The sequence below is a fragment of the Diabrotica virgifera genome, chromosome 5 (genome assembly GCF_917563875.1).
Source record: "Diabrotica virgifera virgifera chromosome 5, PGI_DIABVI_V3a".
Classification (NCBI taxonomy): domain Eukaryota; kingdom Metazoa; phylum Arthropoda; class Insecta; order Coleoptera; family Chrysomelidae; genus Diabrotica; species Diabrotica virgifera.
This window is the reverse complement of record NC_065447.1, coordinates 134,633,284-134,657,696: the sequence shown is the minus strand read 5'-3', so window position 1 is coordinate 134,657,696 and position 24,413 is coordinate 134,633,284. Positions and strand designations below refer to the sequence as shown.

At 34.9% G+C, this 24,413-nt stretch overlaps 1 protein-coding gene across 2 annotated transcripts in view; it reads left to right on the top strand.

The window, feature by feature from the left end:
* The window catches only part of LOC126884422 (E3 ubiquitin-protein ligase TRIM71), a 254,659-nt gene that overhangs the window by 136,163 nt on the left and 94,083 nt on the right, over positions 1-24,413 (top strand). For both annotated transcript variants that reach the window (XM_050650326.1, XM_050650327.1), the window contains exon 2: positions 5,624-5,794. In XM_050650326.1, the coding sequence (XP_050506283.1) occupies positions 5,675-5,794 (120 nt within the window). In that variant the 5' untranslated portion in view covers positions 5,624-5,674. The remainder of the gene's footprint in view (positions 1-5,623; positions 5,795-24,413) is intronic.

Here is a 24,413-nt window from a genome sequence, read left to right as displayed (position 1 = left end):
ATAAGACCTGTTGTTACATATGGGATGGAAACAACAACGATTACCAAGAAAGAAGAAGATAGCCTTTTGAAATTTGAAAGAAAAATAATGAGAACAATACTGGTCTACAATGAAACAAGAAAAGAAGAAATAAGAATGAGAAATATAAACTACCGAGAGACGAAACGTCCCATAATATGAGATTCAAATTACCACCACTTGATGGAAAGTCCTCTTGGTCCATATATTAGACAATTTGAAGCTATTGCGACCGCCAATCATTGGACCGAACAAAAAAAGGCTATTTCCTTGACTGCTGCTCTACGAGGTGATGCTGCAGATATATTAAGGTCAATTCCTAAGGGTTAAGAAAAATGTTACCAGACCTTGTTCACTCGTTTAGAAAAACGCCATGATGCCCATCTACAACAAGTATACAAAGCACAACTGCGAAGTAAAAGTCAACGAGCAAGTGAGAATCTGCAAGAATTTGAAGCAGATGTGGCTCGTGTGGTGCGGTTGGCTTATCCGGAGGTGCCAGACAGCGTTTTAGAAGAAATTGCGGTAGATACCTTCGTCAATGGGTTGAAAGATAGTGACCTACAGAAAGCTTTACGACTAGCAAGACCGAAAGTATTAGATGAAGCACTTGCTATTGCATTGGAACACGAGACGGCCAGTCAAACTTCACGAAGCCATAGAGTAAGAACCATTGAAGAAAGTGACGAACACAACGATGAACGTCTGGAGGAAATGATACGTAGAGTAGTTCGTAACGAGATACCAAAGAGACGCGAGCCTAGATGTTGGAATTGCGGAGGAGTAGGCTACATTCGGCGTAATTGCAAGATCGTACAGCAGTCGGAAAACTAGAGCGGGTCGACACCAAGGGGCAACTGCCGACCTCGAGAACTAGAGCCCCCATTGTAACTGTCAACTTTACGTCCTCCGGTGGAATTCACAACTTATACATCGAAGGTTGTATCAATAATAAATGTAAATCGTTTTTAGTGGATACAGGTGCAACAAGAACTATCGCACGTTCAGAAACAGAACGAGGCCATCTTAAGTTATCACCTGCAACAGTAAAGCTTAGAACAGCGACTGTTGAGCTAATTAATACATATGGCGAGGCTAATATGTCAATATCTATTGGCCAGACCGCAGTTGAACATCAAGTATTAATTGCCAAGAAAAGTGGGAGCAATATTGGATGTTCAAAATGGAGATCTCAGGATCAATGGTGAAGAGTTGCCCTTTCACGACGACAAAGAAGATGTCATCCGCTTACTAACTACATGCGACGTAACCATACCCGGTAATAGTGAGAAAATTCTGATGACCAGACTTGATAAACACTGCCGAGAGGGAAGTTTAAGGATGGTCGAAGATGTGGACAATGTCGAGTTCCTAACGGCAAAAACTTTGGTGAGAGTTCGAGATGTCGTCCCTGTAAGAGTTATAATTTTAAAGGAAACTGCTATCAAGTTAAGTAGAGGAGCTTTGATCGGACAGTGTGTTCCCGTGGCTTCCATTTGCTCTATGAATACCAATGAAAAATCATCGACGTCGAAGTATCCCAAGGAGCTTGTTGAGATGGTCATTGAAAGATGCCAAGATCTTGATCATGAACGAACGAAAAATGTGAGCTCGATGCTGATAGAGTATCAAGATGTTTTTGCTATTGATAAAAAGGATAAGGGCAAACAAGCATAGTAATAAAATAAATACCGGAGACGCTCAGCCAATCAGACAACGGCCTAGACGACTTCCATTTGCGAAAAGAGATGAAGCCGAAGAAGGATATCGACAAACAAGGGGTAACTGAACCATAGAACAGTCCATGGACATCACCAGTAGTTCTGGTAAAGAAGAAAGATGGTTCAACGCGTTTTTGTATAGACTACCGCCAGCTCAATGCGGTAACAAAAAAAGATAGTTATCCTTTGCCCAGAATAGACAATAAATTGAATACTCTCTCCGGTTCTCGTTGGTTCTCCACACTCGATTTAAAAAGTGGATATTGGCAAGTAGACATGGAGCCAGCCGATCGGGAGACAACCGCATTTTCGATAGGATCAGGGCTTTGGCAATTTACGGCTATGCCTTTTGGGTTATGTAATGCTCCTGTCACATTTGAAAGGTCAATGGAGGTAGTTTTAAGAGGTCTAACATGGAAAACATGCCTGGTTTACTTGGACGATGTAATTGTGGTTGGAAGGTCCTTTGATGAACATGCCAAGAATCTAATAGAAGTCTTTCAACGACTGAGGGCAGCGAACTTGAAATTAAGTCTGAAGAAATGTCACATGTTTCGACGAGAAGTTAAGTACTTGGGACATATTGTATCGAGTAATGGTGTAACAGCTGATCCTGAAAAGATTGAAGCAATTAAAGATTGGCCCGTACCAAAAGATAAACATGAAATTAGAAGTTTCCTTGGCCTATGTACATATTACCGACGATTTGCAATATCTCCAAGCCCCTAACGAAGTTGACGGAGGAGCGAAAAGAATATACATGGGCTCTGTACAAAGGGCTCTGATCAGTGCACCGATATTAAGCTACCCGGGACAGACAGGAAAGTTTGTTTTGGATACCGATGCTAGTAACAGTGCCATAGGAGCTGTTCTCTCACAAATCCAGGATGGACAGAAAAAAGTCATAGCTTATTTCAGCAAAGTCCTGTCGAAACCAGAAAGAAACTATTGCGTTACCAGAAGAGAACTGCTGGGAGTAGTGAAGGCTTGCGAACATTTCCATAAATACTTGTATGGCAGAAAGTTCCTTCTTCGAACAGATCACGCTGCTCTAAAATGGCTGATACAATTCCGTTATCCAGAGGGCCAGATGGCAAGATGTTTAGAACGATTACAAGAATATGATTACGAGATAGAACACAGAGCCGGAAGAGTTCATTCAAATGCTGATGCCCTTTTGAGACGACAGCAGTGCAAATTGTAATCACTGTGCCAAATTGGAGTAACGATTTTGCCCCGTGAGACGAACCACCGTCGTTAATGAGCAATGGCAGCCCCAACAGTTACAAGACGCCCAAGTAGATGATCCTTGTATAAAGAGAGTATTGGATTGGATGCCTCGAGGTGAGAGACCTACTTGGCAGAACATTAGTGCATGTAGTCCGGAAGTCAAGGCCTACTGGAGCCAGTGGAATTGCCTGGTACTAAAAGATGATCTTCTGTACAGAACCTTTGAGAACGATGATGGTACAGAATCTAAGCTTCAGTTAATTGTACCTAAAAGTAAAGTGTCGGAGATATTGCGTCAGTTGCATGACGGTACATCAGGTGGACATTTTGGTATTACGAAGACTGCAAAAGGTTCGAGAATGGTTCTATTGGGTGAACTGTAAAGATGATGTAAGAAGATGGTGTCGGAAATGTGAACTGTGTGCATCCGGTAATGGTCAAGTTGGTAAAAAGAAAGCACCCATGAGACAGTACAACGGTGGCAGTCCTGTGGAAAGAGTAGCAATCGACATTGCAGGTCCATTTCCAGAAACCGATGCTGGAAATAAATACATTCTGGTAGCCACGGATTATTTTACGAAATGGACCGAGGTCTATGCATTACCAAATCAAGAAGCTGCTACCGTTGCGGAGGTACTTGTTAAAGAATTCTTCAGCCGATTTGGTGTTCCCTTGGAGATCCACTCCGACCAAGGAAGAAACTTTGAGTCAGCCTTTTTCCAAAACGTTTGTAAATTGATTGGTGTCAATAAGACCAGAACGACACCCCTGCATCCTTCCTCAATCAGATCGAATGGTCGAGAGGATGAACCGAACGATGGGTAAACACTTGTCCAAAGTTGTATCTGAACATCAGCGAGATTGGGACCAGCACATTCATTTATTCCTGATGGCCTACCACTCGGCCGTGAATGAAACTACAGGTCAGACACCAACCTGCCTGATGTTGGGTCGTGAAGTGCGTTTGCCCTGCGACCTAGAGTTTGGCTGCAGACCTTTCGAGGGACATGTTGCAGGCGAAGAATATGTCGACCGCCTGAAGTTACGAATGAACAACATTCATGAATTTGCCCGACAACACATCCAGATAGCCAGTGACAGAATGAAAGATCAATATGATTCTCGATGCAAGAATGAAAGCTTCGAAGTAGGTGATCTTGTCTGGCTTTAAAACCCACAACGACGTCGAGGCTTGTGTCCTGAACTGCAAAGACAACGGGAAGGTCCGTATGAAGTTAAGAAGAAAATAAATGACGTAACATACAAAATTAAGAAGTTGCCAAACGGTAAACCAAAAGTTATTCACATAAATCGTCTTGCACCATATGCTGGCTTAAATGAAACAGAAGAAGCCCGAGGAGTCCTCCAACAGGAGATGAAAGCTGCCGCACAGCCAAGTTTTAAGGAATTTATGTCAAATCACGCAGAGAGAAAGAGTGCTAGATTCGGCGTGACTACAGAAGTTCAGCAAGATCTGTTTGGTGTTCCAGAAAACGTCTCGCTAGCGCACTGTGCTGCCCAAGACCTCGAGATGACTAACGGAATCTCGTCCGTATTCAATAGAAAGTTCGGCCGCCTGGACGAGTTAAGAAATCAGCAGCCTAAAATTGGAAGAGTACTGCGATTGTAAGATGGTCCTCGATCTTTGCTGTTAATGGTGGCCAGGAAGTCTTATACGGACACGCCAAGCTTTGAGAACATATGGCGTGCTCTAACTAATTTGAAGAAAATCGTGTGTAATTATGACATCAAAAATTTGGCTTTACCAAAAAATAGGCTATGCAGTAGAAGATCTGGATTGGAAGATTGTGAGAAGCATGCTTGAAGTGATCTTCAGAGAGACCGGCGTACGAATTGCTGTGTGTTGCATTAACCCAAAGATGTCGTACCCTTCAAAGACAGTAGACTGTTACTTCTTCTTGAGGCGTGTATGCAGAGCTGGAGAATCCTGTAGATTCCGCCATCCTGGGCCATCTAGAGTTGCTGATCAAGACGCTCAGATCTTAAGAGGGGAGCAGTGTAACAAAATATTACTTTTGACTGACCCTCGTATAACAGGTCCCATCTCCACAGCCGCATTCCACTTGGATCTTTCTAGATAAGACGCGATGTAGCGGGACGGAAGACGAGAAATTCTCCGAATGTCTGGACAATAACTAGAGATGAGCGTGGAACGTTCCAGAAATTACGGCTAGGGTATATAAGGCACAATTTTTGTAAATAGAGTTAGTGTATAATATAAATTCGTCTGTAACTTGTATAAATAAATTCGTATAAACGAAACGAGAGTATGATTTTAACTATAAGCTCGCTACAATACATTGTTTATTTAGCTGAATTTAGACAATTAGTACCTATATTGTTTTTAGTTTGTTAGTGAATGAATTAGATAAAACTCCATAGAATATAAAATTTAGAATATTTAATATTGAAAATCTATTCACTCCTGCTTTTTCAAATGTCTCTTTTTATATCCTAACCATAAAATAAATAATACAAAATTTTTTTTATTTTATATTTACTAATGTAACTGTCAAAATGACGGTTTTAAATTTGCTATAATTAATAAAATAATATCAAAATTCACGTAAAAAGCCACTAATACCGTAAGCTCTTAGTGATTATTAATACTTAAGATAAATTTGATGTTTCAGTTTTTCATTATACAACCATAACTACCATAGATCCATCCAACAAATTAGAAAATGTCTTGCCTTACAACATCAAGTTTTCCCTCATCGACAACCTCCAGTCTACCTCTTAACATTGGTGCTAGCGTTTCTTCGGAATCTCCAATAGATAATTTTATATCGGACATTATTTCGGTAAGTACTAAACTAACTATTTTAATATTATTTTCTTAAAATTACTATATTTGGACACATAAATATTATATTGTAAAACGGAATCACATGATTGTGAATACATTTGTCGGCATAGACATGATTCCAGGTTACATAAGTTATATTCTAAATATATCATCATCATCATCAATAGCTATTTCATCCAGCGTCGGATGTAAGCCTCTCTTAAGCTGGTCACTCACTTACGGATATCGAAGAGGCCGGGCGACTGACAGGCGGTTAATTGAAGCATCTCATGATGTTTAGCATCTCAAGCATCGAATATATACGCATATAAAGGTACATTTTATGCGGAAGAAAGTTTAATACACTTTAAAATACTATTGCAGATGTCAGTTATTATATTACTCTTAGAATTCTGCATATTCAAATTAAAAATTTGAAGCATTCTTCATAGTTTTAATGAGATTAAAAAGCTAAAGGTAGAATTAAAATGAAGTAGTTAAAGTGAAGTAATAAATTCTTATTATAATTACCAATTTCTAACCTACACATAGATATATAATACACTAGATTGCGCCATGCCATCTTAAAATGGGTGACTATTGCGACAGAGATAAATTAGCCTATTTGGTGGGTCTACCCCAAAATCCCGACAGCCACAATCCCGACGGCCAAAATCCCGACACGCCAGAATCCCGAAAGGCCAAAATCCCGACAAGCCAGAATCCCGACAGGTTTGATAAGTTTCTTTTTAACATATTTTTAACATTTATTTCTTCTTTTTTGTTTATGGCCATCTGCTTTTTATTTTTTGTTAGTAAACAAAAGTATTTTGTATTAAAAGTATTAAACAAAAGTCGGAATTTTTACTTAAGCGAGGATTGTTGCATGTCGGGACTTTGGCCTGTCGGGATTCTGGCGTGTCGGTGTTTTGGCCGTCGGGATTTTGGCTGTCGGGATTTTGGCTGTCGGGATTTTGGCTGTCGAGATTTTGGGCGGCACCGCTATTGGGTCGGTAGTCTCTTTCTAATTCAAGGGGAATATCAACGACGTGACTATCCCACTTTATCGAGTATTATGTTTTGACAGTTCGAGCAGGTGGTGACGAGAAATCGTCTTTGGGTCCGAACGTGGATAATCGTGGTTCGAATCCCATACTAACTTTACTTTTTTTATTTTTAATTTAATCAATATTGCGTTTATTACATATTTTTACATCTGGAAAATGGACCAAGTAAATCTAGCGGATAATAAATGTATGTATAGTAAGTTAATATTGGAATACATACTATAAATTAATATAGGTACAATATATAATTGTATACAATTGTGTACAATATAATTGTGTACAATATACAGGGTTTAACAAAAATACAGGTCATAAATTAAATCACATATTCTGGGTCCAAAAATAGTTCGATTAAACCCAATTTACCTTAGTACAAATATGCGCACAAAAAAAGTTACAGCCCTTTGAAGTTACAAAATTAAAATCGATTTTTCCTATATATCGAAAACTATTAGAGATTTTTTAATGAAAACAGACATGTGGCACTATTATGACAGGAACATCTTAAAAACAAATTATAGTAAAATTTGTGCACCCCCATAGGCGCCCATTCACACGGGCAGGGGGGGCCGTGGCCCCCCCTAGCTTTTCGGGAAAGAACAAAAATTAAATTTATATTACATAAACTTTTTTTTGTCAAAAAATTATTGGATAATTTTGAGAGATAAATTGGAAACAACATATTTATTAATAAAAAAAATTCACATATTGGGTAGTTATTAATAGTTTAAGAAAATCTTTGTGTCTGCGACAGTGGTCTATATAGAATGTGCATAATACACATTTTCACAATCACGGTATGCTATTAACGAAAACATTGAAAGAGATTAGAGGCGTGGGAAACATATATACACTGTAATCGACACCCAAAATTATCAATTAAATGAATCATTTATAATACTGTAAAAAAAAACCATATCAGCAAGAAATCCGATCTCTGACCGATAATCTTTGAGAACTGGTATAAAGTAGGTAATTATATTTTATATTTCGAAATAAATTCATACTGAAAAATAATTTTTTAAATTTAATGAACATAGTCAAATTTTAGTTTGCATAAGTATTTTTTTAGTAAGTAGATTATTTTTAAAGTGTGCATTATGATGAACAGAACAATTTTATTTAAATGAAAAACAGGTGATCTTTCATGATGAATGATTGTTATATACAGGGTGTCCCAAAAGTAGCGGAAAGGTCGAATAATTCGCGAAATGAACATCGGATCGAAAAACTGAAAAATACGTGTTCAATAATTTTCAAAAATCTATGCGATGACACTAAACAAGTCCACCACTTCAACCCCTGGGTGTGGAGCGGGGGGTAACTTTAAAATCTTAAATGGAACCCCTAATTTTTGTTGCAGATTTGGATTTTCCTTGTAAAAATAAGCAAATTTTATTCGAGCCATTTTGCGAATTGTGGATACATAGCGCTATAATCGGAAAAAACGGTATATCGTGATACCATAGAAAAATTATAGAAACGGTCTAATATCTCGAGAAATATACTTCCAAATAAAAACTAAAAAACACGTGTTTAATATTTTTCAAAAATCTATAGAATGACACCAAACAGGCATTTTCATTCCACACTCTGGAGGTGGGGTGAGAGTTAACTTTAAAATCTTAAATAGGAACCCCCGTTTTTTCTTGCAGATTGAGTTTCCTCCTCAAAAAATAAGTAACATTTATTCGAACTTTTTTAGAATTGTTGACGGATGGCGCTATATTCGGAAAATGCGATTTATTTGCGCCATCTATCAACGATTCTAAAAGTGTTTGGAATATGTGTGCCTTATTTTTCATAAGGATTCTAAATCTGCAAAAATAAAGGGGGCTCCTTTTTAAGATTTTAAAGTAAAAACTTGGTTCGACACATACTCATGGTTAGTCTGCTCGCCAAAGTTGAAGGGAAGGCTTTGCAAGCATTGTATTCTTTTCAAACGGGTTTTAAAGAGAGGTGCAACTTTTGAGGTACCCATGACATTTCCATTTAAAAACTTGGTCTAGTGTTTAAATGTATGAATAATTTCTCACAACAGGGTTCAAACTAGGTTTTTTAGGTGGTTTAAACTACAGTAGACTCCCTCTATAACGAGAACTGAAATGGTGGATTAATTATCTCGTTATAAGCGGATCTCGTTATATCAAACAATAATAATATTGAAATGTTTTGATACCTCTTACGTAGTTTATTAGATGTCGATGGTCAACCTGAACAGTGAACAATATGAGACTTCGCCGCCATAAATTGTAAATTTCCTGTAGTATTCAATATCGGTCGATAAACAGGCAGATGTTTATTACAGGTGGCCGAGTTTATTACGGCACTGGCCTCGATAATAAGACAGATGTTAAACATTTCTATGTACAGGTAGTTGGGGCATTTATTTATTTATGACCATTACAACGCTAAAAACAGGTAAAAACAAGTATTCTTCGATTTAAATTTTCCTCGTTATAACCAAATATGCCTCGTTACAGAGCGTTATAGTTCAATAGGAATTTCATGGGACACCTAATGTACCTCGTTATAAGCGAAACCTCGTTATATCCGTGTTCGTTATAGAGAGCGTCTAAAAGGGGTTTGGCCCCCCCCTAAAAATTTTTATATGGGCGCCCTTGTGCACCCCATAAAAATTTTATGGGGGTTTTGTTCCCTTAAACCCCCCAAAATGTTATTTACGTCCCAGTTCAATTATTATTGTGGTACCTTTAGTTAAACACAATGTTTTTAAAACTTTTTTGCCTCTTAGTGTTTTTTTGATTAACCAGTTTTAATCGAGATGCGGCATCTTTTTTAATATGTTTACTTAAAAATTTTATGGGGGTTTTGTGCTTTTAAACCCCCCAAATGTTTGTGTACGTTCCAATCAAACTATTATTGCGGTACCATTAGTAAACACAGTGTTTTTAAAACTTTTTTGTCTCTTAGTATTTTTCCGATCAGGCACCTTTTAGCGAGATGTGGCTTCTTTTTTTAATATGGTTCAAAATATACCTCAAACTGTAATTTATAAATCAATTTTCATTATTATGACTAGGTCTCTATAACTGTACTTACAGTATACAAATATGTGGTGGATTTGAAAAATATTAAAAATATCTCGATAAAAACTAGCTATTCGAAAAAGTACTAAGAGGCAAAAAAGTCTCAAAAAACATAGTGTTTAACTAATGGTGCTACAATGATAATTTAATCGGAACGTACACAAAAGTTTGGGGGGGTTTGAGGGAACAAAACCCCCATTAAATTTTTATGGGGTGCACAAATTTCACTACAAGTTTCTTCTAAGATGTTCCTGCCATAAGAATGCCACATGTCCATTTCCATTAAAAACTCTCTAATAGTTTTCGATATATCGGAAAAAATCGATTTTCATTTTGTAATTTCAAAGGGCTGTAACTTTTTTTGTGTGCATATTTGTACTAAGGTAAGTTAGGTTCAATCGAACTATTTTTTGTCCCAGAATATGTGATTTAATTTATGACCTGTATTTTTGTTACACCCTGTATAATTGTATAGGTACAATACATAATTGTATTGTTAAATTATACTCATAGTATAATAATAATTACCAATCCATATTAGCATTTTGTGGTTTCGGTTTAGTATAATCCTCACATTAATAATTATTAAAAACTTTCTACTGTAAAAAAATACGTTAACAGTAGAATTGTACTTACTTTTATTTCTTTTGTAATAAAAATAATACAAAAAATATTTAAATAGATACTTATTCATCCTTTGAGACATATTATACAATGTATAGGACAAGTCATTCTTTCTACGGTTAAATAAAATTAAAACACAAAAATTATATAAACATTACAACATTTAGATATTTCTCACCGAAAAAAATAAATTCCACTTCACTATATAACAAGTTCACTAACTTATCCTTACAATACAATGTTAATTTGTGAACTGCATAGTAAAATAAAAGTCGTTCGCTATTAATATAAATTCGACCTTATTCGAAAGTTTGTTTTGCTTCTACCTTTTCAAAAAATTGTAACAATAGTTTCATAAATAAAAATAATGTCTAATTATAATAAATCGATGGTACATTATGTTAATATTAATTAGTGGTAATTTGTACGAAAATTTAACAATTACTTTATATATTCTACCATTAACTTATTAAAAAAATAACATTGGCTTTTATATTTTTAAAAATCATAGGTACCTACCCAGTTTTTCTTATTTGCTATATATTTCTTTGCATAGATTTACTTGTAATAATATCTAATAAACGCAATATTGATTAAATTAAAAATAAAAAAAGTAATGATTGGTGTGGGATTCGAACCCCGATTATCCACGTCCAAAGACCAAAGACCAGTTCTCGTCTCCACCCGCTCGAACTGTTAAAGCATTTAAATAATACCCTATAGCAGTGGTCGCCAACCTCTTCAATGTGTTGAGCTACTTTGTTAATTTTGGAAAAAACAGCGAGCTACCCACACGGAAGCCACGTAACGCAACGTAAATGAAATAATCCACAGTTAATTTATCATTATATGTATTTATTTTACTATTTAACTGGTGATACAAATACATAATACATAGGTACTAGTAATAAACTAATAACAAAATAACTAATATTACTAGTACGTGTAGTACTTGTTCATAGCTACATTCCTACCTATCAAACGAAGGTGTTTGAAAAATAAACACAAACTTTTATCCAGCCACAACGGCATGTCACGTATGATTTAAAAATAGTTAATAATAACAACAAAAAAGTAACGCACTATCATAAACATAAACATTGAAAAATAAAAAAACACGTTCAATGAGAAGGCTGACACTCAGACTCATCGAAAATTTTTTTAATGTTTGCCGTATACTTAATTTGATGCAGCCATTCGAATACAATTATCCAAATGTTCATCTGTAAGTCGATTGCGATATTTGTTCTTAATAAACTTCATATTGGAAAAAGAAGATTCACACAAATAGGTTGAACTGAATAATGCTTTCACTTTCAAGGCAACACGGCATAGAACTGAATATTTGTCTTTACTTACAATAGGCCAGATACATTCAGTACTTGAGACTTAGGAAGCTCTCATACCAAAAGCGATATCCGATCGATATATGTAACACGCAACATCCCATATAGTCCAGACTGTATCGTCGCCCCCGTTAGGTAAATTATTTTGATCCGTCTTTTTTTGCACAAACGTTTTTACTTAAAAAAAAGGTCCTTATAACAAATACACGGTGCCGGGAGGTGCCGCGGTCGGCTAATTGTTTAAACAATTTTTTTAAACAAATTTAAAAAATCAATTTTTTCACTTCGTACCAATTTTTTTAGATTCTTTGGGACATTATGAGCAAAAAATCTCTTATGATTTTTCTCTAGAATTAATTGTTGTCGAGTTATACGCGATTTAAAATTTGAAAAACACGAAAATAGTTATTTTCAAGGCTTTAACTCTGTTAAAAATTATTATTATGAAAGTCAGAAAGTGACTAAATCAAAGTTTAAAGCCCCCTTACATGATCCTGAAGAAATTTGTGACATTAATGTATTAAAAAGCTGTTATTTTTAATTATTAACAATGAGCGCTAACAGCGTATTGAGGCGGCCATCAATGTGGGTACGAGTAAGATGCACCATTGGACTGCCGGAATGGTGCATATTTTTCGCACTCACATTGACAGCCGCCTAAATACGCTTTCAGCGCTCATTGTTAATAATTAAAAATAACAACTTAGTAATAAATTAATGACACAAATTTTTTCAGGATCATGTAAGGGGACTTTAAACTTTTATTTTTTCACTTTCTAACTTTCATAATAATAATTTTTTCCGAAAATCGGTCAGGAATTTAGATATTTTTGAAAGAAACGTTCGATATTTCCTTATACTTAGCCATTGCCTGGAAATGAAAAATAACTGTACGAAAATGTTATTTTCCACCCACCTCTACCGAAAGTATACTTTTCCGGACCTGATTGTAGGGAGCAAAGTTGTACTTTTCCTCCCTAGGGAGGAAAATATTTTTCCTCAATAGGGAGGAAAAGTAAAAGTGGCGTCATAGTATTTCATTCATGAAATATAACTTATTGAACGCCCTGTGCAATATCTTTTTTTATTACTTAAGTATCTATACATTTTAACGTTTATTTATAAAACACCCAGTAGTTTGCTGAATGGTAAAAAACAGTAAATTGTTATTTTGATTTAACAATGTTTACATTAATAATTTGACTTATATTTGACAGTTGACAGTTATATTGTACCTACTTGTTAGTTTTAGTTTTAATAAATTTTGTTGGTTAGTTACATAAATAAATTAAGTAAAAATGAAAAAATGACTTGTTATTTGAGGAAGGTGGAAAAACCATATGTATAACATGGGAGTAAAGTGCCTTTTCCCCCCTTGAATGATTACTGCCCTCCGCTACGCGTCGGGCAGTAAACTTCATTCTCGGGAGGAAAAGTAGCACTTTCCTCCCTTGTTATACAAATAGCTATTCCTTACTATACATAAGGAATAGTATATTGTACAACAGGGAGAAATATGTCATTTTCTCATGTGTTGTATACTGTACTTTTTCTATGGATGCGGTTGTGTCATGACGTCATGAGTTTAAACTTCAAAATTGAATAATTTAGGTGCTTTTACGTATATTATATACAAAATTGAAATAAAATACATATACATGTAGTTATTTAATATTCTTAAAATTTATATATTTACCTTATTTATTTAAAATTCTAATTAACAGTTATTTTCGAACAGTTTTGAAAGGTAATTCCTGGTAAGTTTTGCTCCAACACATTTTATTTGACAATATTAACTTGTGCTTGTATTGCGCATGTTACCATGGAAACGGCGATCATATATCGTCGCCTTAGTACTATAACTTAATAACTCCAAAATTGATGTTTTTGAGATAACTAGTTCACAAGATGTATTTTATTTGCCTCCATATTGTGTAAAAACTTAATAGCTCGCTCCAAACGGGTTAAGTATTTATTTATGATTGACGAAAGTTGATAAAACTCAAATGCCCCTAACATTCAGTGCTAAAAGTTGACAAAGATAAGTTATCAAGCTATTATTTAATCGAAATAATCGTGAATACGACATACACTGAATGCTATAACTAGATAACTCGAGTTATCTAGTTGTAGCACATGTTTTTCTGAAACCATTGAGCTTACCACATAATTGCTATCTGTTTATTCGGTTCATTTTAATGCAAGAATTCGAGAATTGTTAGCAGATCTGGTAACCCCCATGGCAGGGGGCTAATTTTCAACAAAATAATGTATAAAATATTAGTTGTGTTAAAAAGTTCACTTATATGCAACTTGACACAACATGCGACATTACCAAATGTTAACATTATGGTAATGCTAAAAGTTGATAACTTTAATTTTTCATGGTTTTTTCCATATTGGAAAACAAATTTGCACCGTATTCCCAAATAGATCAGTTGCCAAAAAGTTAAGGAACAGTATTTGAGAGCCGCAGAGTGAATTCCGTATTTTACCAACATCATGGTAGCAGCACAAATATCTTTAAAATCTTTAAACTCGTTTATCTCAAAACTACTAATTTCGTGTTATCAAGTTATAGTATTAAGACGACGATATGGAAAACCGTACGAGAACCCGTGAGAAAAAATATTTCCCACTGCAATGGCCGACTTTTCTCACTGCATAAGAAATTGTTCGTTTTGAATGTATGTAAGTAGTGAGAGAAGTTGCACATTGTATAACATCCATAGAAAAATATTTTTTCCTTACAGCAGATTCAGAACAAATGTATTATAAGTACTGTCAAAAATACGCAAATACGTCAAATTTGACAATTCAATATTTTTGTTTCTATAGTTACAAAACATGTACTTGGTGGCATCAAGAATATTTGAGTCAGAATATGTCTATTTGAAAATTTTAACATATTTATTTTAATATAATTTAAATGTTAGATTTTCGAAAAAATAGTATGTATACCTTGCAGGAAAAGCAACATTCCCGGACTCTGTATTCCCTTGTCTCGGCTTGCGCCTCGACAGCAATCTTTACATCGTCCGGGAATGTTAAGCTTTTCCTACTAGGTACACAATGTACTATTAACCGAGTTATTAAGCCTTAAAAATGGCCATTTTCTCTCGTTTTTTAACTTTTAAATCGCGTATAACTCGACAACAATCAATTTTAGAGAAAAATACAACCGACTTTTTTTGCTTATAATGACCCAAAGAGTCTAAAAAAATTATACCTACGAAGTGAAAAAATTGATTTTTTGAATTTGTTTTAAAAAATTATTTAAACAATTTTCCGACCGCGCCACTTCCCGCCACCCTGTGGATTTGTTATAAGGACCTGTTTTTGAGTAGGTTTGTACAAAAATACGAATCGGAATAATTTACCTCACGGGGACGATGACATAGTCTGGTCTAATATGTTTCAACGGTTAACAGGCATCCCTTGAAAGCACTTAAACTAAAATTCCTAGAATTCCGATGCAACGGCGATCGGATTCTCAAGAAAAGAGCAGTAAAGAGTGCCCAGATGTGCAAATGTGTGTGTTTGGAATTAGGGCGTAGAATATAATTATTAGGGATAATAGGATAAATTTATTTAAGTTTTGAGATAATAATACGTTTATTTAATTCAATTTTTTACAATGATTTGTTTACTTACAAAATAAACGTAAAAAAGTCTTAAAAGGATAAACGTGCTTGTTGACTTATCTATCTAATGTTTACAGATTAATACCTATTTACAGTTTTTTGACAAATCATTTTTTTAGAGATTCTAACTATGTTGGACCGCAGACGTTCGGATACAATTAGCGTCTCTTTGCAAAGACAATGACGTCGACTTTGCAAAGTAACAAGACACTTACTCAACACACACACTACACATTACATCTGAGTTAGTGATAAGTTATCCAATTACGTGGCTAAAGGTTCTAGTTCTAAATCAAGGCCAGAATCAGAGAAAAAAAACATGTTATTTTCTAGTATAATTTAAATTTATTAAATTGTTACACAGATCCCATTTTTCTTTAGTCCAAGTAGTAAATAATTTTATATGTTCATAATAACATAATCTAAATCTTTCTACTTAACGGTGCAAGGTGTTTAAAAAATAAATTTCATGTATCTATATCATATACAAATCGTCTCCACTCTTGTTTATTCTTAGCCCTTCGCTTCGCTTCAGTCCAAGTTGTGTTCTCAATGCTGTTTCTTATTCTATCGCGTCTTGTAATTCCTTTTACTTTTCTTGGGTACTTCATGGCCATTGAGTTTATTCTACTTTTCGATGATTGTGTTAGCACCCAGCTGTCATTACCATAGGTAAGGATTGGCCTGAAGATCGTTTTATATACCTCTATCATTGTCCTCATCTTGCTGCTTACTCCTTTTTTCCAATGAATGCTCTGTTTAAGCTGTAGTAGATTCTGAACGGCATGGTTATCCTTTCGTTGACTTCTTCTTCTGATCTTCCTCCATTTTATATTTTCACACCCAGGTATTTATATGTTGTTACTTGTTATAATTTCTGGTTATTTATCTCTATATTTACTTGTTTATCCTCATTTCCCATGACCATTATCTTTGTTTTCTCCATGTTTATTTTCATATTTCTTTCTTTAATAATATATAAAAAAACAATTTTTATATAAATAAAAATTTGTGATATTTTTAAAGTTAATGCTGACGGTAAAATATTGCAAAACCTATAAATTTGTAAAGAACCCTTTAAAATAACATGAAAATCTCTCATAGACATATGTAAGTAGGTAGCATGTGGGGCAAGTTTCATCCCTTCCCGAGGGTGAAAATTATACGTTCAAAATAAGGCCGGAAATGGATAAACTACGTAATTTTAAGCAATTTTTGTTCTATAGCATTTTTTCACTAAGTTAAAACGTGTCGAGTTTTTGAGAGTAAATATGTTCATTAAAAAAAACACATTTTTATACGGTTTCTTGCAAATAACTCAAAAAGTAAGTAATTTTATAAAAAAAAAACACTCCTAGCAAAAATGTTCATGTCTGGTCATGTAAAACAATTGCTGGACTATGAATAATGTTAAATGCATTCAGTGGGTGCGTCATCGACGCATTTTTCTTTCTTTTCTCTGACATCTTCTTAAAAATTGCCAAGCTACAATAACATCTTTTTCGCTTGAAGACATTTCAAATACTGATTGATATTCGGAAGTTCCAAAATTGGCACGCTCCTGTATTCTACATAATGATAAAATGTGTTATGGGACGTTATCTCTGTTGAGTATAAACAGATGTACGCTATTATGAACTGTGCAACATTTTAGGTATGAATTTTATTGTATGTGTTGCATTTGGTCTGAGAGCTTCCTAACGATTTTAAGGCTAAATCATTTTGAAACTCAATGACTTCCATTTCTGTTGCAGCGATGTCTTCGCCAAAGTGCTGCATAACACAAGCTGCAAACTGTTGGATATCAATTTCCATAAAGGGTGAAACAACAAACTGCGCTACTAAAGCCATTTCATTGAAATCCTTAAAACGATTTTTGAAGTTACTCTTCAGGGTAGAAATTATTTCTACATGATATTTGTTGTCATTTGGTTAGAATGTATTTGGAAATATTTTTTCTGAAAGAATAGGAAAATGCTTGCAATCGCTGTTAATTAGGTTTTGTTTCCAAAACTCCAGCTTGTTGATAAATGCTTTTATATCAGAAATCATTTCCGCTAGTTTTTTGTCTCTCCCCTGAAGCTGCAAATTAAGTTCGTTTAATTTCTCTGTAATGTCCACGAGAAAACCAAAATCTCTAAGCCAGATTGAATTTTCTAGTTCCGGAGTCGGTTCATCGCGTTGTTTGAAAAATTGAACTATGCCAGATAGGACATCATTAAAACGTTTCAGCACCCGTCCTCTACTTAACCATCGGACTTCAGAGTGAAGGAGTAGGTCCCCGTATTGACAGTCAACTTCATCGGCCAAGGTTCTGAATAATGTTCTTTCTAACGCTTGAGCTCTAATCTTGTTCACAATTTTTACCACCAGTTTCATAACGTTGTTTAGTTTCAGGAAATTTCCACATAATGCTTGCTGATGGATAATGCAGTGGTAACAGAGAAATTGCGGAAAAGTTTCATCTTTACGACATAACGCCACCAGACCCTTATCACAACCCACCATAGCTGGAGCGCCATCGGTTGTCAAGCCTACCATTTTCGATATTGGAATTTTCTCGGAAGAAATAATATGTTTTACATGAGAAAACAACTCCTGTCCAGTAGTGTCCTTTCAGTGGATTGAACTTCAAAGATCTTCTTTAATCGTAAAATCACTAAAAACCATCCTGACGAACACGGCCATCTGGGCAGTGTCAACGACATCTGTTGATTCATCCAGTTGAAGGGAAAAATAAACACAGTTATCTTAGTCAGTTCTTAACTGTAAAAAAATATCATTGCTCATTACTTCTACACGTCTCATCACTGTATTAGCAGAAAGTTGCATAGATTTTATAGCTGAAACTATCTCGTCTTTATTTCTAAAGTTGGCAAATAACGAATCAGCAGCTTCTAAAAACGCCTGTTTTATCATTTCCCCGTCTTCATAAGGTTTCTTTTTTTGTGCAATTATCTGGGACACACGGTACGATGCTTCAGTTGCAGCCTTATTTTTGTCGACTGTTCTTAAAAATATTGATTGTTGTCCAATTAACTGTTTTTTAACTGTTTCAGTTTCTCCTTTCTGGCGGCAGAACGTAGTGGGAATGATTTTTCAAAATTAGAATGTACAGTTTTATGATGTCTCTCAATATTTCCTTTTTTAGCAACGGAGACCGAAGTATTTATTACATAACAAACACACATTTTTATCTTTAACTTCTGTAAAAAAGTATTGTTCTTCCCATTCCGAATGAAAGTGGTATGTATTTACCATTGACATATAACAGGAGTCTTTACCTTCTTACAACTGCTTGCCATAATATTATTTTTGTTGTTCTCTACTAACCCAACCGCTGGACGTTGGTTACGCGTTCAGTTTTAAACTAAGCGCAATGTCGCCGCGCCGTGCGTATTTATCCCGTTCAAAGCAATCCAGATCGTTCTCTAACACTAAAGCGCTGGTTTCCTCGAAAGCGGTGCCGACAACCTCCGATCGTAACACTGCGATGAATGACATCATAAAAAACTGTACCATGCAAAATAATAGCGTTGGTTTCCAAGGATGCGTTGGCAGTCACCGCTTGTTGAGCTTACACATTCCATTGCCCCAGTGAAGAACCTTGAATTTTTCACCGTAATCTGACGTAATTCATCGAAGTGCTACGGTCGCTGTTAGTCGGTGCCGCTTTCGAGGAAAACCAGGCTTAACGACTAACGCGCTGGTCCGGCAGGTCGGTTCTATAAATAGCCGATTCTAGCTTGATGGCGTCAGCGACAGATCACTCACCGCAACGTTGCCGCTGTTTATGTTTAATATTATGACAATTAGATTTTTTGTGGAATTTTCGGAAGCTTCTCTGATTTTTGCAGTTTGTATTTTTTAAATTAAAATCGTTGTGAGAGCTACCAGAATTGCCTCCGCGAGCTACCGGTAGCTCGCGATCGACAGGTTGGCGACCACTGCTCTATAGAGTAGGAGAGTGACGTCGTCGATACTCCCCTTGGATTAGAAAGAGACTACCGACCAAATAGGCTCATTTATCTCTGTCGCAATCGTCACTCATGTTAAGATGACAGGGCGCAATCTAGAGTATTATATATATCTATAAACCTAGGTTAGGTTAACGTAACCTAATTTAAAAGTGATAAGATAAGATATATTAGTGGGTGTATTGCTCCTACGGAGCAATATTAGCAATACACGGCGACGCCCTACTAGTCGAGGAAATGAAGTTGAAAAAATGGCAAAACCTCGCAATTTTTTCGTCCAGCATCGATTTGTACACAAATTTGGGATTAGGCTCATTACACCCACTAGTTCATTTTCTATATTGAGCCGTTGTACGCTTTTGTTTTTTAAGGGTGAAAACTACCCCTAATTTTAAAAAAATTATAAAATAACATTTAAACTTTAATATTGTCAACATTTGGTTCTTATTAGTTATATAATGATTGTTTTATGCTTTAATATATACTATCATACTCTCTCAACCCTTCAAACCACCCTTGTTGGAGCTATATATAAAAAATTACTTATCCTAAAAGAATAATTTCGGCTTGCATCGATTTACATAAAAATTTGGGATTAGGATCATCTCACCCTGTACTTCATATTCTATATCATACTTAAGGGCGTTGATTATTTTTAGGGGTGTAAACTGCCCCTAATTGTCAAAAATTATATAAAAACAAAGTAAACTTTAATATGGGTAAAATTTGGTTTTGATTGGTTAAATAATGATTATTTTATACTTTAGGATTTAATATCATATCTAATATTTCAACCCTTAAAAACCACCCTTAATAACATTACAGTTTTTATAAGTAGATATTTTAATACATCTATACAGAAAAAAAAGTAGAATGAAAGAATTACAAAAACATTTATTTACACCAAAATACGAATTTACAAATATGTACAAATACAAATACAAATAGTTTTTTTGTCATCTTCCAGTATACGAACCGTTTCTGTGGTATTATACATACATTGAAAATTATCCATAAGCGGACTATCCGAATTTTTCTAAAAAAAAATCGTTTTATAAACATAGCTCCTTAATTTTTGGCGATAAAAGTTTTTTCAAAAATAACTTTATAGGATTTTTGAAGAGTTATAAGATGTGTAAACTAAATTCCGTAAAATCCCTTAGTTTTTAATTAGGATGGGTTTAAAGGGCTCGAATAAGGGGGTGTTTGCTTGTAAATAGAGGTTTTAAACAGCTATATCTCGCTAACTGTTCACTGTGATGAAAATCTATGCACAAGGGAATTTTAACTATTAAAAAAGCTACAATTTAGTAATTGATCATTTTTTTGTATCTCCAGTATTTTCGGAGATATTTTGAAGTAAGGGGTGAAAAATGGAAAATTGAAAAAAAAGTAATTTTTCTTTAAACTCCAATTTTTCTAAAATTAGGCTTTTAAATAGGTCAAACTTTTTGGGTGTATTGATAATACAAATTTAAAAGGAATTACAGAAAGGTGAAGACAAATTTTTAATTAGGAGGGTAGTTAGGGGGTTGTTTTCACTGATTTTTTCATAGAGAAAAGCAGGTACCGACCTTTTTTGATCATAAGTCGCTTAATTTTCAAGCTAGAAACTTTTTATTATTATTTTTTGAACGTTCTAATTGTATACTTGAAAAAATATTATTTAAATTTTCCTCAAAAAATGTAAAGTTTTTCCGTTATTTTACTTTGAATATTTCAAATTATGCATTTGACGAAAAAAGCTAACTTTTAACATGCCGTATCTCGGTGTGTATTGGTCTTACAGATATTACAGAAAATGAATTTGGTTTTTGTTACTAAAAGATACAATTTTGATATCTACAGTTTTTTTGATTAAATGCATATTTTTCGAGGTATTCTCACAAAACCCTTTAAAAAAGTCGATTTTTGCATCGAGAAACTGTTACTTTCAAGCGCGAATAACTCGAAAAATATTAGTTTTACGAAGAAAATGTAAAAAACATTTTTTTCTTAGAATCACTTTTTACATCGATTTACATGGTTAAAATGTAATAAAAAATTCCCGCCCCGACATGGGGTGGCAACCACCCCCCAAGGTTTTAGCGTACAGCGGCATGATATAGAAAATGATCCTTGGACTATTCCCTACCTTCTGTAAAAATTTCAAGTATGTAAATCCATGCTGGACGAAAAAATTGCGAGCCAAAATGCTTCATTTCCTCCACTATACGGACGTCGGTAGTTCATTTCACGGTCTGGGAACCTAACATAACCTAACCAAACCAAACTTAACCTGTATAGGAGCAATAGGAGTAATAGGAGCAATACACGGCGACGCCCTACGGGCGTCGGTAGTTCACAGACAAAGTAGCAATACACAGACGTCCTGCGGCCGTCTGCATGGAGAAATACACTCCGACGCCCTACGGGCGTCGTACCATGTTAATGGCTTCTACTATATTCTTAAATATTCTTTAGCATCGCTGTCATAATATAATGAATCCTACATAACCATCAATCAATATACTATACACAGTTTTGTAAATATAGACACATTTTTTTTAAATTTGAGTAACCTTTCCACTGGTCTGTGAAAATTTCCGTTGCTTCCCGGACGCATCGTTTAATAATATCCACTAATACCTCGCCTTTTCTACTTTTTAAGTAAGTTATATTTTAATATCTCTTTTTAAAACAATATCATGTAACCCTAAAGTCCATTGTTTTTTACAACTCTACTGCGGATGTATTTGATGTATTTGCGGATGCTACGACAAAAATTGGCAACCTGTCACATTTCATTATGTCAATTGTTGATTGTCATTGCAACAAAAACATTAAAAAATAAAATGGAAAATTTATTATTTTGTTAAATTTTAGCAATATTTTATTATAATCCCGTATTCTAATAAAGAATATGAAACATTTCTACCTAATATAAAATAAATAAAAGGTCAGTAGTAATATATGATACCTCTATTATATAAAAATGTCTTAAATTAGTGTGGCAGTTTAATTGTCCAGCACCGATTTGGTGTATTATTTATACGACACAATATAAAAAAGTCTGTATGTCTTTTATAGAATCGTAAACTATGCATTTGATCATAATATGTGATAATATATAATATTAGATTTGTTCTAGCAAGCAGTCAAACTGGTCAGAAACCGTCAGCAAACAGTTGGTCAGTGAGAAAACATAATACAGTCACCAGTGCTATCCTCTCTACTCGCGCTGGTCCACTATTCGCTGATGGTTTCAAACCGTTTGAAACTGATGCTAGAACAAACCTAATATTTATGATTGACCTCCTTAATAAACAAAGTTGTTGTACATAATCCCCTAAAGCTTCTTTAGTTAGTACGACCAATCTAAGTGAAAATTTTTCATTTTTCTATCACCAACCCCTTATTAATCTAAATATTTCCTTGTTCTCTATAATATATAAAAATGAATGTTTGTCTGTATGGGTCTAGGACGTTTCATCGCCGCCGTTTCGATGCCGCCAGTTCGATGCCGATGCCGGCCGATTCATCGCCAGTCAACTAATCGCTATCTGATATATTTCCGAATTTTCGACAGTTACAATTATTAGTTATTTTTAGTATTAATTAGGAGTTCTAGGAAATGCGAGATATGACGGCGATGAAATGGACTGGCGATGAACCGGCGGCATCGAAACGGCCGGCGATGAACCGGCGGCATCGAAACGTCCCATTCCGGTCTGTATGCCCCTTATCGAATCGTAAACTGTGCATTTGATTGATCATATGATGACCTCAAGCAAAGTTGTTGTACATGAACCCGGAAAGGTATCTGAGTTAATACGACCAACCTAAGTAATCATTATTTACGCAGACAGTACAAAAACAATATTGTTTATTAGAAAAAAAAGTATACGCAATATTTTTGAGTAGGTACTTTTTGGCTTTCTGGTAATTTTTAGGTATTTAACTTTTAAACATTATTTTTTAGTACGAAGTTTGCCGGGTCAGCTAGTTAATAATAAAAAAATATTCTTGAACTATGTAGTTTGGCAAAGATTAAAAAGTATAAATCATTAATTTATGAATTTTAGATTGTAAGAAAAAAGGGTCAGCTGAATTTATATGATCAAATGCGAAGTTTACGATTCTATAAAAGACATACAGACTTTTTTATATTGTGTCGTATAAATAATAAAAAAGTGGTATTATCAAAAAAAAATTATTTTTCAAATCAAAATGTCAATTTTAAAAACAAAAAAGATTTTCAGGGTCATGATTTGAACCCGAATCGTCTGGGTGACAGCCAGTAGCTAGGTATCCTTGGCTATTATACACGTAAGTAACGGTGATAAATATTTGACAAGTTATAGCGTTTTTCCATCAAGTTTCACATTTTACCTTTTCTTGGCTAAAATCCCCGGTCTTGGGCCAGCTGACACATCATTTGTTAATAAGCTTTGAAACACCTAACTAAATAAAAAGAAAACAACCATGCTAAAATGCTCCGGTTAAATTTGACACTACCTCCTGGGCTATAAGTGGGTCCGTTGATTTCTATTCGTAATGTTTTACATCCATTCGTGTCATCGTCGTGTCACGATCTAGTTTCAAGTCTGCCTCTAGTTCTCTATTTGCTTTTTGTCGCCTATTAACAATTCTGTTCGTCCAACGGATGTCTTCTAGTCTTCCTATGTGTCTTGCTCAGTTCAATTTTAACACGGCAATCTTTTAGATTACATATGGTACTTTTGATCGTTTTTTTATTTCTTCATTGGATATGCAATCGGTGAGCTTTTGCCTTTAACCCATTCGCTGCCGATCATGCTCCAGCTCGTGATATGGTTACTTCAGTCAGGTGCCATTCACGCGCCAGCGAGTGATATGATTACTTCAATCAGGTGCAACCGTTCAACAGAACGGTTCCTAGCCGAATTCCATCCTCTTCGATAAGAAG